Source organism: Centroberyx affinis, unplaced genomic scaffold (assembly GCF_046629955.1).
Source record: "Centroberyx affinis isolate AG114_WGS23_722 - 3 ecotype Tasmania unplaced genomic scaffold, CSIRO-AGI_Caff_v1 ptg001095l_1, whole genome shotgun sequence".
In the NCBI taxonomy this organism is placed as follows: Eukaryota; Metazoa; Chordata; class Actinopteri; order Beryciformes; family Berycidae; genus Centroberyx; species Centroberyx affinis.
In genome coordinates this window covers 832,498-847,313 of record NW_027279640.1, presented here as the reverse complement: position 1 = coordinate 847,313, position 14,816 = coordinate 832,498, and the positions used below count along the sequence as shown (strand labels likewise).

At 41.6% G+C, this 14,816-nt stretch overlaps 1 protein-coding gene across 1 annotated transcript; it reads left to right on the top strand.

Moving 5' to 3' along the window:
• Nucleotides 1-379: 379 nt before the first annotated feature.
• trpc4b (transient receptor potential cation channel, subfamily C, member 4b) lies at nt 380-13,748 on the top strand. Its single transcript, XM_071523596.1, has 11 exons — nt 380-489; nt 1,403-1,805; nt 3,459-3,977; nt 8,493-8,829; nt 9,341-9,480; nt 9,963-10,276; nt 10,391-10,586; nt 10,692-10,886; nt 11,102-11,143; nt 11,313-11,402; nt 11,501-13,748. The coding sequence occupies exons 2-11, from the start codon at nt 1,428-1,430 to the stop codon at nt 12,056-12,058; spliced, it is 2,769 nt and encodes a 922-aa protein (XP_071379697.1). The 5' UTR covers nt 380-489; nt 1,403-1,427; the 3' UTR covers nt 12,059-13,748.
• Nucleotides 13,749-14,816: the final 1,068 nt, after the last annotated feature.

The window sequence follows — 14,816 nt, the reverse complement described above, 5'->3', positions numbered from 1 at the left end:
CAAAAATGATTTTATATGTAGGCCTATAACTTGATGACAACACAAATATATAAATAACACAAAACAAGATTTACCTCAAAATTGATTTTGAGGTAACTTCCTCAGTAGGAATGGGAAAATGGTAAAACATTATAAATACGGATTGATCTAAGAAGTGTCTTGAAATGAACTAGTGCAGTCATAATATTGAAAAAAAAAAAAAAAAAAAAAAAAAAGCCCACTTAATGTTGAAAAAAAAAAGGTTATGTGCCGGATGTGGCGGAAATGGGCTTCCATAATGCACTGCTTCTTGGGAGTAAGGTAAAGTGATATTTTTTTTTAGCATTGGGGTAGTATAAATAAGGAGTAGTGAGTAATTCGTTACTTTTTAGAATAACGAGCCAAACACTGCAGACCTTGAGTTGTGCTGTGATGCTCTCTCATTCAACAGCCACACACACGCGGGTCGAAAAGGCGCGATGGTGACTGACTGATGGAGAGGAACAGCCGGTGAGTTTTGGGTGAAATTTTGTCGCTACACAGTTTCAGTGCGAGTGGATGTTGCTTCTTCCCACCTGACGCGATGGATTTAGCGCTTGAGAAACGACGCGCATGGGAAAATTAGGTTCTTGAATATCCGACAGCACAGCCGGGAAGGAAAAGGGAAAAAGGGGGTGGGCAGGGGATTGAATGACATGCAATTGAGTTACTATGTCTTTCGCGATAAGATGATGATGATCCAACCACGCAAGTTTCTTTCCTGACAGCCGCCGCTGGATTATCCGCTGGCTCTCTCCTTCGAGTGGTTTATGTGTAAATCACTACTGGAAAGCAAATAGGAAGACGGTAAAGTTTCTTTGTTTGCGCGTGATTGTTTTGTGCGTCAATTTGATTGCATGATTAAGCACAATTATCTCATGTTTCTAACAGGAGCAGACCATGTCACATTTGTTGTCATAAAATTGTTTTGGTCTTTTAGTCCTTTGCTGTTTGATGTTTATGATGGCATTACCACCTGATTTATGAACACATAAAATAGGTTTCATAAATACTTAAGCATACTGTATGTTTAGAGATACTCTTATAAATTGAGTGGCCAAAATGTATTCTCAATATAGCCTACTTGTTGCAGATATCAATAGTGCACAAGAAGAAAATGTGTTTCCAGTGTCCAATATTGTGAATGAATGTCATTTATATATAAAAACAAATCTTTTGGACAATTTTGCAATTTTTAGACATATCTCCGATCATAATCTGAAATAAAAATTCAAAGTTTATAGTGCATTGTGGGAATGGGTGTATCAAAGCTGCAATTCTGACAATAACAATCTCTGTTTTGACCGCTCTCTGACACACCACTGCTAACACTGAAACATGACCTCATCTTTTCGCTATCTTGTTATTTCTCACCCACTCTCAGTTGAGACTAGGATGCTGTAGCAGCAATGTCACAGCTGTACTACAGGAAAACGGACAACTCCTCTTACAGGGACCGCATCGCCCTGCGGATCGTGCGGGCCGAGTCGGAGCTCTCCGCCCTGGAGAGGTCCTACCTGGGCGCCGTGGAGAAGGGAGACTATGCCAGTGTGAAACAGGCTCTGGATGAGGCCGAGATCTACTTCAGGATCAACATCAACTGCATCGACCCCCTGGGCCGCACCGCCCTGCTCATTGCCATCGAGAACGAGAACCTGGAGATCATCGAGCTGCTGCTCAGCTACAACGTGTATGTGGGAGACGCTCTGCTGCACGCCATCCGCAAAGAAGTGGTGGGGGCCGTGGAGCTGCTGCTCAACCACAAGAAGCCCAGTGGGGAAAAGCAGGTAAAAACAGATGGGATGCACTTCACACTGACACAAGTCATTCTCTTATGTAGTGAGGCGTATAATGTTGTGGTTCATCATCACAACTTTTCAGACCTCAATCACTTTACCTTTCCTTTTTGTTTTGTTGCTTTTTTGGCATTTATGAACCTTTTATGAGCCACTGTGCTGCTGTCTGATAAAATATAAACCAGACGACACATGCACACACAATCACACCTCATGTGCATATCGGTCAGTGGTATTCCTTTAGTCATTTTTATTCCTTTGTGTCTATCTATTGTTATTTTTTGGGATGCGTCACTGTTTTAGGTAACCTATGTACAGAGTTCCCAGTACCATTTGCCAAGATAACAACAGCTGAACATTGTTATGGTTGGGCAGACTGGAGATGTGTGTGATTCAATGTCTGTCACCAATTCAAATTAGGCTTACACAGCAATTTTCATCATGGCTCACTCTAATTATCAAGTGATTGTTTTTTTAGTTACATCCTACTCATGTAGTATGTGTGACATGCAAATGATCTTATTTACATACCACAAATGAGTCAATGGGCCCAAGCAGGTAGTGCCTTTGATTTGCCCTTTGTGAGAAATGTACAGTTAAATGTCATGTTACAGCAACAAGTGAGACACATTGTGGTGATTTTAATGAGATGCATTCATCTCAGCTAACTGTCCCTCTCTGTTATTTCGTTCATCGCCCATGGTACAGTACACCATTTACAGTGAAATGTCACGGAAGATCAACACACATATAAGGAACATATTACATGCATATTACATTTTTCATCATTTACATCCAGCGGTCTTTCTCTGAACTACTGTTTCCTAATACTTTTCAGATTTCTATCTCCTTATTACCAATTAGCGATAATTGTTCATGTGATTCTGATGATATGCTTGTCTTTCATTAACACTGACAATAGCTGGGCAGCAGATTTCATGCTATTAGGACAGGACAATGTTAGTATTCTTCTTGGATTGAACGGCTTCAGCAAGAAGAGGGTCTCATTCATTGTATTCTTTAGTCTAAATCTGATAAAGATGAAGGGAGGATCTAATTATCTGCCTCCCTCTTTCTCTTAGTTCGAGGCATGGCCATGTTTATTTTGGTTACCCAACTCTGCTTTTATTTTCAGCTGGAAGGTAGCACCGACCCTCTTTGATGTGCTGTTGTAGGTCGTTCTCCACGGGTTCTGTAGCAGCAAGTTAGATAAAGGGCAGCTTAACAAGCCCTGCTTGAGTCGAGTTGAGAACTTTTTGACATCTTTGTAAATTTGTCTTTGATGCTGCTGGGTTCTCTCTGTAATGGACTTTGTGAAGCATTCTGTGGAGAGAAGGAAAAAGAAAAAAATGTGCAATTACTCACAACCAGGAAGATATTTTGAGACCAGCTGAACCACAAGCCATTAGCCTTGGTTGCTGTTGGACAAGATGGTCAGAGGCCTCAGACAGATGAAATTAGACCTGGTCAATTTCAAACTGTCTGTATAGATGCCCTTTGTTTTAATTCTTGTAGGGGTTTTATAAAGTGAGGGTGCTGTATTGTGAGTGGCTTGATAAAGTAATGGCGTAGTGTAATACAGTGTATTCGGATTCTATTTCATGTCTTTTTAATTGTGTGTTGCTCCCTTGGTTTTGTGAAAAGGTTCCACCGATTCTGCTGGACAAACAGTTTTCAGACTTCACCCCAGACATCACTCCAATCATCCTTGCAGCCCACACCAACAACTATGAGATCATCAAGCATCTCGTGCAGCGAGGCGTTGCGATTCCTCAGCCGCACGCCGTGCGCTGCAACTGCATGGAGTGCGTGTCCAGTTCGGACGTGGACGGCCTGCGTCACTCGCGCTCTCGCCTCAACATCTACCGGGCCCTGGCCAGCCCGTCGCTCATCGCTCTGTCCAGCGAGGATCCTTTCCTCACCGCCTTTCAGCTCAGCTGGGAGCTGCAGGAGCTCAGCGCAGTGGAGAATGAGTTCAAGGCGGAGTATGAGGAGCTGTCCCATGTGTGTAAACAGTTCGCGAAGGATCTCTTGGACCAGACGCGAAGCTCTAGGGAGCTGGAAATAATCCTCAACTACCGGGATGACATCAACCCTCTGCTGGACGAGAACAACAATGATCTGGCACGACTGAAGCTGGCCATCAAATATCACCAGAAAGAGGTAAGAACTCTGTCCGCTGTGATATCCTCTTAGTCACATGACTGCTGTGTAGGGATGGGACGATACATCGAAATTCAATATATCGCAAAACAAAAATGTGACAATACACATCGTTAGGCAGTTTATCGGTGGGTCAGAAATAAACATAATTCTGTGCAGTCGTACTTTGTTGTCGGTGAACATTTATTTATTACATCGTATCATGGTTATCGAATCGCGAACCTCATATCGCGTATTGAATCGTATCGTGAAGATAGGCACATCGTCCCATCCCTACTGCTGTGGAGTACAGCAGTACAAGAAAGTACTTTTCTGGGTATCTTCAAGATGCACAGTCCCACAGATGATTTCTCCTATCCCATCCGAACATTTAGTACTTTCCATTTTATGGTTAAAACCACGACAACTGGCTCTGCCGCACTACAAGCACAACAAATGTACGGGAATTTGTTGTGGTGACATTGGTACACATTGGTGACATATTGAGAACTTACAGGGTTTCACAGTACATACTGAGAAGTGTAACAGGACCTCACATACTATGGACAGTAGACTTACACACCACTCTATGGCTCTACCTCCGATATCCTTCATTCAACACGGAATAGATGAAGTGAACTTCTGTGGTGCCTGGTTGGAAAGCAGTGGCAAGATGAGCTGTAAATGGCCTGAGATGGGTGGAGATGTCCTGTGGGAGTTTACAACAACAAGTAATTGCCCAAGCTGGCTCTTACCAATGCATTACAGTAGCCCTCTCAGACAGTCCCGTGACAATAGGATAATTGGGGATAATGATGGAATAACTGATGGACCATTTCCCTGAAATACAAACTCATAATATTTTAATTAGGTAGGGAGCCTTTTACTGTCTTTTAACATCTTCACTCGAATATTTTTCCCTTGGATGTGGTGCCAATTTTCTGTCATTGTTATGAAATAGACCTAGTTAAAATTTGTAAATAAAACGCATCTTGATTACACAGAAGCAGTTAAATGTTAAATGTGGCAAAGGTGTTCTATATCGATGGGTTTACGGGAATCGGACATTAATGTAAATATTACTTGAAGTTTAGAATGGATAATAATGTCCTCCCATGTATAAATTTGCATAGATTTACACTTAACCATAACAGAAGGTGACTCTACAATATTAAAAGTAAAAATAGGCAAAAATTGATATCTAACTAGATTTGCCCATTTCCCATTGGTTTGGACGTCACATGGCTTTATACAACATAGTGGCAAACGGCATTTTACAACATAGAGATGAGGATTTTAATTTTGTCAGTTTGTTGGAAAGATATTTCTCCCCTAAAAATGTCAGGAATACTGCATTTACACTCACTGAGAATTAAAGTGTTCAGAATTGTTTTTCTGCACTAAAGGCTACAATACACTGTATGTGTAAGCATGGTATTCAGCGGGAGTCTCTTATTTACACCGCTCATTAGAGAGACTCCATATAGCTTTGGGGTCTTGTTTGTATACAGCAGTTGTGTAGTGTTTGTGGACTTAAAGGTTTATACCAGCCAACCACTGCTCATCTTCTGAATATGAATACTGTCTTGACCTTGAGCATTAAAAAGTCTTTGCGCTCTGAGTTTTGGCTGTTCTGAACCCCCTGTTTCATTTTGATCAGTGCAGGTTTGACAGTTGGCGGTGTGGGAATGGAAGGAGATCAGTGTGATTGTTAGCAACCTGGTGCGCCCCAATTGGTTGCCAAGGCAATTAGCAAAGGTTTCCAGCTGAACTACAGGGTTTGTTAGCTGACGGCTGTATCACAGACGGTTTTGGACAAGAAGGTTTCTTTGACCACTTTTAGATTGATCATACAATAACAACAACAACAATAATAACAATATAGCCTATAACTATAGTCTAATCCTAACAAAACAATCAGTTCCCCCCCAGCAGGCGCATCAAAAGATTACCATACCCTAAAAACAAGGTAGTCTGAAAGCAGCAGGCTGCATTACAGTAGGGAGACAATTTGTAAAATAAATCTTCAGTAGTCCACCGCACTTAAGGAGAAGCCATACGGTGGACTACTGAAGATTTGTTATACTGTGCTTCCTGGCGCCGCCAGCACCCTGGAGTGTTGAAGCCTATAGTGCTGTGTGCAGAGCATTGTGGTTGGAACAATTTGTAAAATGTTTAAAGCTTCACTAGGCAATGTCGCAATGTCACTAGGCGGCTCCAAATGGCAGCAACATGTAACTGTTTGGAAAATATGAACTTCAATACGCGTAAATCATGTAAAATGGCAGCAGTAAACTGCACACAGCACGCGGTTTATACAGTTTATACAGTTTGTATTTTGCTCTTAACTTTTGATTAGTTACTTCCTGTGGATGGAGAACAGTCCATACCCGACACCAGAATTTAATTTGGGCAAATAGGGCGAATCTACAGTGTCTCAGTTAGTGGGGATGGGCCGATCTTCTCTATTGCAGCCCCAGTTTGTGATTTAGGTTGATAAGACTAAAGTATTTTTACATAAAAATCTTGTGTAGTACAGCTATAAGTAATTACATAGGCCAACAAACAGATAGCTCTTTAAAGAGGTATAAGGCATACTGTACTGGCGAAATGCTTGGAATGCACTTTTAAGAGCGGACTTGTTATCTCCTCTGTTTTGTTTTTTTGACTTACAGATCAGTTGTTGCAGGTCAAGGTGGTGTTCAGACGCTTACTGACTGAGCCAGATATGTGAAATAAGCATTAGAGTATTATGTGAAGGCAGGATAATTAATTAGGTCTATATGTCATCACCATGAATGTGCCATAGGACTATCCAGAATTGGATCTTGTTTCTGGATCTTGGATCTTGCTCCTTGTTTCTTATTTAATTTTCACATTCCAAAAATGTCCTCATGTCCTCAAAAAATCTGGTCCCTCCAGATGTCAACTATTGCCTCCAGTCATGCTACAGCAAATCAGCATTTCACAAGGACAGATAAGCAACACTAAAGATGTCTGATTCTGTGTTGATAGATGACCTCATCACCCACCGTTCAATGTTTTATAGTACTATAATGTGGATCCATTTGGCCATAACATGGTTAGGCTGAGATTAACTTCCATCTCCAACCACAGATGTCCAGCAGATGTTTATATCAAATCATATCAAATCAAAAGGCAGAGAAAATGTGTACAGAAAACAGATTTAACAACCACTGCAACAGAGGAGCAGAGAGTATTTCTGAAATGTTTATCCACTCGAGACTTTTGTTTTGCATGCTGCAAGATGTGCATCTGATTGTATTGTATTGATCATTTTGTACCCCAATACGCACCTGTGGTGTTTTTACAACTCCCTTGATTGGATGGTGAAAGAGTGATTGTCAAGTTATGTCGGACATTTGGTACTCCTAATTATAGACCGGCAACGTATGCTATTATTTTGTCTTTAGTTTTTTTCTTTCTTTGTTTTTTTCTTCTCTCTCTCTTCTTCTTCTCTCTCTCTCTGCACAATCTCCTTCTCTCTCTCTGTACAATGGGATGAAGAAGTACGAGGTATGAGTGTGTTTTCCCCATACCCAAATGTTGTTGCTGCTGTTGGGGAGTGTCAGTTCGTGTCATATACAGCAACAGAGCTGGGGGAGTTTGAGACTGTAGGGAAGAAAGCTGCATATTACATCTGTGTAAAGGTGTTAAGTTGATTTTTCTGGTCAAGACATTTCCCCAAAAGTCTGCTGGCAGTCCATGTTCAAGCCCCCTGTTGAGGCGTCCAGTAGAGGATTGTACACGGGACGATAGCTATGAACAGACACGTGGCTCACCAACAGTTGCACATCTGTTTTTATCAGTGTCCTCAGTTAGGGGGTTATTTAGAAGGATGGTTTCAGTCACTTGGGGAGGTTTTTTTTTTTGTTTTGTTTTGTTTTTTTTGAGTTGTGTTTTTGGGCCAAGATACAGCCAGAAGAGGAAGTCAGTGCAGGTCCTGGTAAACCTCCTGTCAGGAGAGGCCAAGCTGGATATCTGGAAGACCAAAAAGAATCAGATCCAAGGTGTGGGCTCTGTAGATCCTGTTTCTATAACCGCTGGTTTGCTGGCAGCTCGCCTCAGGGTGGAGCGTGCCTACAGACTGGTGGGCAACTTGGATTTGTTTATGCTCACATGGGGAGGGTGGTGATGCACCTTGTCACTGACTTTTTGAATGCAGTCCTTTTTGTCTTGAATCTTTGGTTTTCTTATACAGTATGTTGTATGTGTGTTTGGTTTTGTTTTTGTTTTTCTGTTTATGGGTAGAGATAATGTAAGCTAAATGCTGTTCATCCTGATTTATGCGCTGGTTTCTGAGTGGATTTGTAAGATGAAAAGGTAAATAAGTTAAGTAAATAAGTTTTAAAATTCAATTCTAATTCTCTTTTTCTCTCTCCCTCTCTCTCTCTCTCTCCCACTCTCTCTCTCCCTTCCCCCCCCCCCCCCTCTCTCTCTCTCTCTCTCCCCCTCTCTCCCTCTCTCCCTCTCTCTCTCTCTCTCTCTCTCTCTCTCTCTCTCTCTCTCTCTCAGTTTATTGCTCAGCCCAACTGTCAGCAGCTGCTGGCGTCTCGGTGGTATGACGAGTTCCCGGGCTGGAGGAGACGCCACTGGGCAGGGAAGTTCATCACTTGTATCTTCATTGGCCTCTTCTTCCCAATCTTATCCATGTTCTACCTGATCTCTCCAAAGAGCCGCTTTGGCTTATTCATCCGTAAGCCCTTCATCAAGTTCATCTGTCACACAGCTTCCTACCTGACCTTCCTCTTCCTGCTCCTCTTGGCCTCGCAGCACATAGCCTCCACAGACCCCAACAGGCAGGGCCCAGTGCCCACCACTGTGGAGTGGATGATCCTGCCCTGGGTCCTTGGTAATAACAAACACACGCAGACACACACACACACACACACACACACACACACTAACAAACCGCTGCTGATCCTCATGTTGTCATGCACTGTCTGTTGTACGCTGAGTCACTCCGCATACAGTATTCTGAGAAGTGTTTTTGAGCTCTCTTCTGGTGTTTTTATTATTTGAAGGACAAATCAATAATCACAAAACCAAAAACATATGGTCACAATTACACATGAGTCATGAGAATCTCAGAAAAAACAAAAAATATATACCACATGTACCACAAGAAAACTAAAACAAGGCAGGGCCAAGCAAAACATAACAGAACTAAACAACAAACACACTTACAGTATTCTTACTTTTGAGGACAGCCACACTGAGCTGTTCACTGCAACCATATGCATGCTAGTATGTGTGACACTATCTGTTTGTCACTTTCATTTTTCACCTGTGGAATTTCACCTAAATCATGGAGCAGAGGTAGAGTGACACAATTGACTGTGTTGGTCGTTTATCTCTCCTAGGCTTTATATGGACAGAGATCAAACAGATGTGGGATGGTGGTTTCCAGGAGTACATCCATGACTGGTGGAACTTAATGGACTTTATTATGAATTCCTTGTATCTTGCAACCATTTCTCTGAAGATCGTTGCCTATGCAAAGGTATAATCACAACGCGAGTTACATGACAGCCATGGATGCAAATATATTGCTATCTTTTTTTTTCTACCTTTATTTAACCAGGTAGAGAGTCAATGAGATTAAAATCTCTTTTGTAAGAGAGACCTGGCCATGTATCTACGCAGTATATTAATGATAATTTCATGATTTATATGCTTTTTCTTTGTTCCACATTATCATTACTGTACTGACTTGAAGATTTAAATATACGATTTCATTGTTATTTGAAAATAGTGACAGACATGTTAACCCCAGCTCTTTAAATTTCTGCGCTCTGTTTTACGTTAAAGCAGAGATGGAAAATAAATGCTATCTGTGTACATTCTCTATTATTCCTCAGTTCAAACTTTGACGTGGTCTGAAAAATCTATCCATGTGCTTGCAAGCTTGTAAAATTTCCACTGCAGCATCTATTACTGCTGGTAGCGTGTGTGTTGAATGAATGTTCTCCTTCTGTCCAACAGTACAGTGACTGCAAACCCAGAGAGACTTGGGAAATGTGGCACCCGACTTTGGTGGCAGAGTCATTGTTTGCCATAGCCAACATCTTCAGCTCCTTGCGCCTCATCTGCCTTTTCACTGCCAACTCCCATCTCGGCCCCTTACAAATCTCACTGGGGCGCATGCTGCTGGACATCCTCAAGTTTCTCTTCATCTACTGTCTGGTGCTATTAGCCTTTGCCAACGGCCTCAACCAGCTCTACTTTTATTATGAAACGAATGATTCCAATACATGCAAGGGTATTCGCTGTGAAAAACAAAACAACGCCTTCTCAACGCAAGTTCAACTTTTTAAACAAATTTTCTCTGACAAATGTGTATTGTTCATGACAAGTGACAAGTGTCTTGTTCAGTAGCGCGTAATTTGATGCAGGTTTGTTTGCTTTTTCAGGCTATTTGAGACACTGCAGTCTTTATTCTGGTCTATATTTGGCCTGATTAGCCTGTATGTGACCAATGTGAAAGCACCCCATGAATTTACTGAGTTTGTGGGAGCTACCATGTTTGGCACTTACAATATCATCTCCCTGGTTGTTCTTCTGAACATGCTAATTGCAATGATGAACAACTCCTACCAGCACATCGCTGTGAGTGGTGTACCCATTATACAATTTAACCACACTAATTTAATTTCACTTCACTTGTACTCTTTTGTAAAAAGGTTCCAATAACTGTTTTGTTTTTCCCTTTAGGACCATGCAGATATAGAGTGGAAATTTGCAAGAACAAAGCTATGGATGAGCTATTTTGAAGAAGGTGGGACTCTGCCATCTCCATTCAATATCATCCCCAGTCCAAAGTCAGTTTTGTACCTAATTGGATGGACAAAGAAGCATTTGTTGAAGAAACCAAGTATAAAAAGGAATGAAACATTTGGAACATTGGGGGTAAGGTGTTTCCAAAGATTTGCTGTGGTCAACGATTGTTCAGAATATAAATTAGATTACTTGTTCTTTCCAGAAATTGTTTAGTGGCCAAGTTAACGTATATCATAAGACCTTCAGATGCAAACAATGTACCCTACTGAGAAGGGGCAAGTAAAATAAACAGCAGGTAACCCTACTATCGGGGGCAGAAATAACATAGTATTCTTTTATTGTAGAGACGTGCAGCTGAAAATGTGCGATCAAGCCATCGGTATCAGGTATTGATTTATCTATTTTCAACACAAGTACTATATTTTTTGATGTTTTGTGTTCATCTTTAGCTGCAGTACAGTTATTGAAAATCTGTTATGATCAAAAGATGCAGTCTTGTGATTGTATTAATTAATATGTAGTTTTGTCTGAAACAATCTGACATCTACATTTCAGGAGGTGTTGAGGAACTTAGTAAAGAGATATGTGGCCGCAATGATCAGAAATGCCAAAACAGAGGAAGGGCTGACGGAGGAGAATTTCAAGGTAAACTACACTTATTCACACATACAACATTGGTACTTCAGGTACTCAAGTATTTCTCAGTGTAAGTTTTGTAACCTCTGGTTTGTAACCACTGACAGGAGCTTAAGCAAGATATCTCCAGCTTCCGCTATGAAGTCCTGGGAATGATGAAGGGTAAACCTCATGCTGGGCTTGCAGGTAAAGTTGCTAGCTCCACCCTGGTTTACCCTGACCACTCATTCAAATATTCCCCCAAATTCCCTCCCGCTCAGCCGGAAAAAAAGCTGCACCTGCTGAATGTGACCACCACCGTCCAGCAGCAGAGCGGAGCCGCAAACACCACCAGCCCTGAGGCCTCCAGCAGGCTGGCCAATGGCTCTGTAGTCCCATCCAATACAGAAAAGCAGATACACAGGGAGTTCCCTAAGGATGTCTCAGGTGCTGGGTTCTTCCAGAGACAGAGCAGATACCCCTCTCAGACATCTGATGAAATATATTCCGTGTCAGAGGAGGATAAGTCGGACTCGGACAGACAAGCCCTGAAGCAACTAAAGGTCGAGGAGGTGATGGTGGAGGTTGTGCAGGAGGAGGAAGAGGACAATCAGGAGAATGAACATTTTCCACAAAAAGAGTCTGCCGAGGAAGACGACAATGGGTTTGAAAAAGACAAAAGTTGATCTGTGTTGGCAAGCCAGAAATGTTAACCAAATCTTTGCATTTAATTTTTTAAACTTACATCCATTCGCCTACAGTAAATAGGAGATAACTGCAGCTTAGATTACATTCCATCCATTCTCCCATGGTAGATAGATCTGTATAGTTAAATCTGTGTAGCCTAAATTACATTACATCCATTCACATATAGTCAATAGGAGATAAACAGTACATTTAGCTTACGTTACATCCATTTACATCGACTCACTAGGAGATATGCAACAAATGCTACTGAGTGAGGAATGACTTGAGAATGCCGTCTTGATGCTCAGGGAATAGTGAAAAAACAAGTAATATTTTAGCTTAATTCCAAAGAGCCCTAACACCCTGCTGCCCATCCTAAGCTCTTCTGCATTTGCACTGTCCTGTTGTTAAAAATGTGTTGTGCAAACATCTATTAAACCCTTATGTCCATAGAAAAAACATTCCTAAATAGCTGGTGCTCTCCAGCCCTTTATGCTACAATTAAGTATAGAGGCACAAATAAACTCCAAAATAATATGCCCAAAACTATTCTTATCATCCTTTGCTAATATTCATGCAAATCTAATTCAGTTCTTAATGATTGATAATATTGTACTTGATATTTTATTAAGCTTATTAACAAATATGTTTCTTATAATCCAGCCACTTCAGATTGGAATGAAAGAGATTGGAGACAACCTCCCTAACCTGGTGGGTTAGGGGTTGGTCACAGGTTGGAGCACAAGAGACACGCAACGTGAGCTGGTGTTGAGCTTTGCCGCAGGATTTATTCCTCAACTACGTGTGCCTGGGTCAGCTATTATATCCCTCTAGTTACCTGTGTGTAGGAGATCTGTGCAGTGTAATAATTTATTACGTGCTGAAATTACTCTGTTAGTGATTAAATAAAAGAGAATGCTAATAAATAAATAACAGTGGTGTCTGCTTTTGTCTGCCTTTCCCAACCCTCTGTACTCTCCATTTTAACTGTAACATTAAGGCTGAGCATGCATGAGAACAAAACATCTACTGAAGCATTGGGATGGCCACGCTAAGCACAAATGTTTTAAGCTCTAATGTGTTATACGACTCTCTTGGTCAACCTCAAAGACATTTCTGATATCTTCTCATCTCACATCTTAGTGTCTGCCCACTGCCTCTTCCTGTCATTCTAGCATGTCCTCAAGTAACTCCAGCTCATTCTGAACCTCCTCCCTGTCCTGAGGTTTCTCAGCTTCTTTGACAGGAGGGCAGATTACCCCTCCCTGGCTCTACTTTATACACAATACTCTGTCTCGCAGTCACTCCAAAACATCATGCACACCACCTTCTCCCAGTAGGTCCACAGTTTACCCGGACCTTCTGTTTCTGAGAGGTTTTTCTCCAGGACTTTGTCACCTGGCTGAAGAGTAGCACCTCTCATGGCTCTGTTGTACTGTTCGTGCCTTTCACAGAAGACTTTTGACTTGTCTGCGCCAATTTGATACACTGCTGGCTTGTGCTGTCAGTCCACTTTGGTGCAAAGTGATGGTTGCATGCCTCAAACTCCCAGAAAACTGCAGGTCTGCTGCAACTCTCAGTTCTTTTAAATCAAGGCTGAAGACTTTTCTGTTTGCCGCTGCCTTTTATGACATCAAATAACTATTCAACTCTCACACTGCACTGTAACCTTTATTCTTGTATTTTACACCTGTCCTATTCTATTTTAGCCTATTTTTGGGGGTTTTTTATTCTCTTAGCTCTTTAATGAACGTTATTTTTCTTGGTCTTTTATTTGAATTTTATCGTTTTCATTTTGTCTCGATGCTTTTAATGTTTTATGTAAAGCACTTTGAATTGCCTTGTTGCTGAAATGTGCTATATAAATAAACTTGCCTTGCCTTGCCTTGCCTCAGACTCTTTTTTGGAGTTTGAACAGCAAATTGATGGGTAACCATGGAGCTCAACCATGCCAGAAGAAGAACCAGTAGCTCTGCACCATGTGCAATTGTATGCTTAATATCAGGCAGGTGGTTCGTCCATTTGCTTTTCCTCTCCTCTTGTAGGGTGTGCCGCATCTGACGAAGGCACCTATCGACTGAAGACACATGCACAAAATACTCCAGTCCAGGCATACAGAGAAAGCCTAACAAAATCACAATATGACCCACAGTCTTGACAGTACAATTCAGGCTTTCCATTGGATTAGCTTGCAGGTGATAAGTAGCCTACTTCAGAAATGAGCCACTTCTGCCAATTGTTGTATTTGGATAAGGCTATTCTTAAATGAGTCCACAAGCCTTGATAACACACGCTGGTGTTCCTCAGTCAATTTAAAAGGTGCCCTGGAGGGGAGTTGTCTTTTATCTTCCCCCTTAGCTTGACCTTTGTTGGTCTGAGGTGTGGTGCCAACTTTCCTCAGCTGGAGTTTAGAGGAGTTTGAACAAGGCTCTGGCCAGTTTTGAGTACAGATAACTTAGGAGCCCAGAGTCTGGATCTCTCCAACCCTGTGAGGTTTCTTCTCCTTCAGAGCAATCACAGTTTCCATGTCTTTGGGTCGATCTGGATTTATTCTCTGGAGACTGGCCTTTTCTTTTAAAAAGCTCACATTTCTTGGGTTAGAGCTTGATGCTGTTTTCTCTCATCTGAGCGTTTCATCTGGAGCACAGCACTCATCTCTAATGCCCTCTAACACTCCTTCAGTGTATTGCTGAAATGATGTGGGAGCATTTATTAGACCTAAAGAGATTCTTAACTATTCATACAGCCACCAGGGTG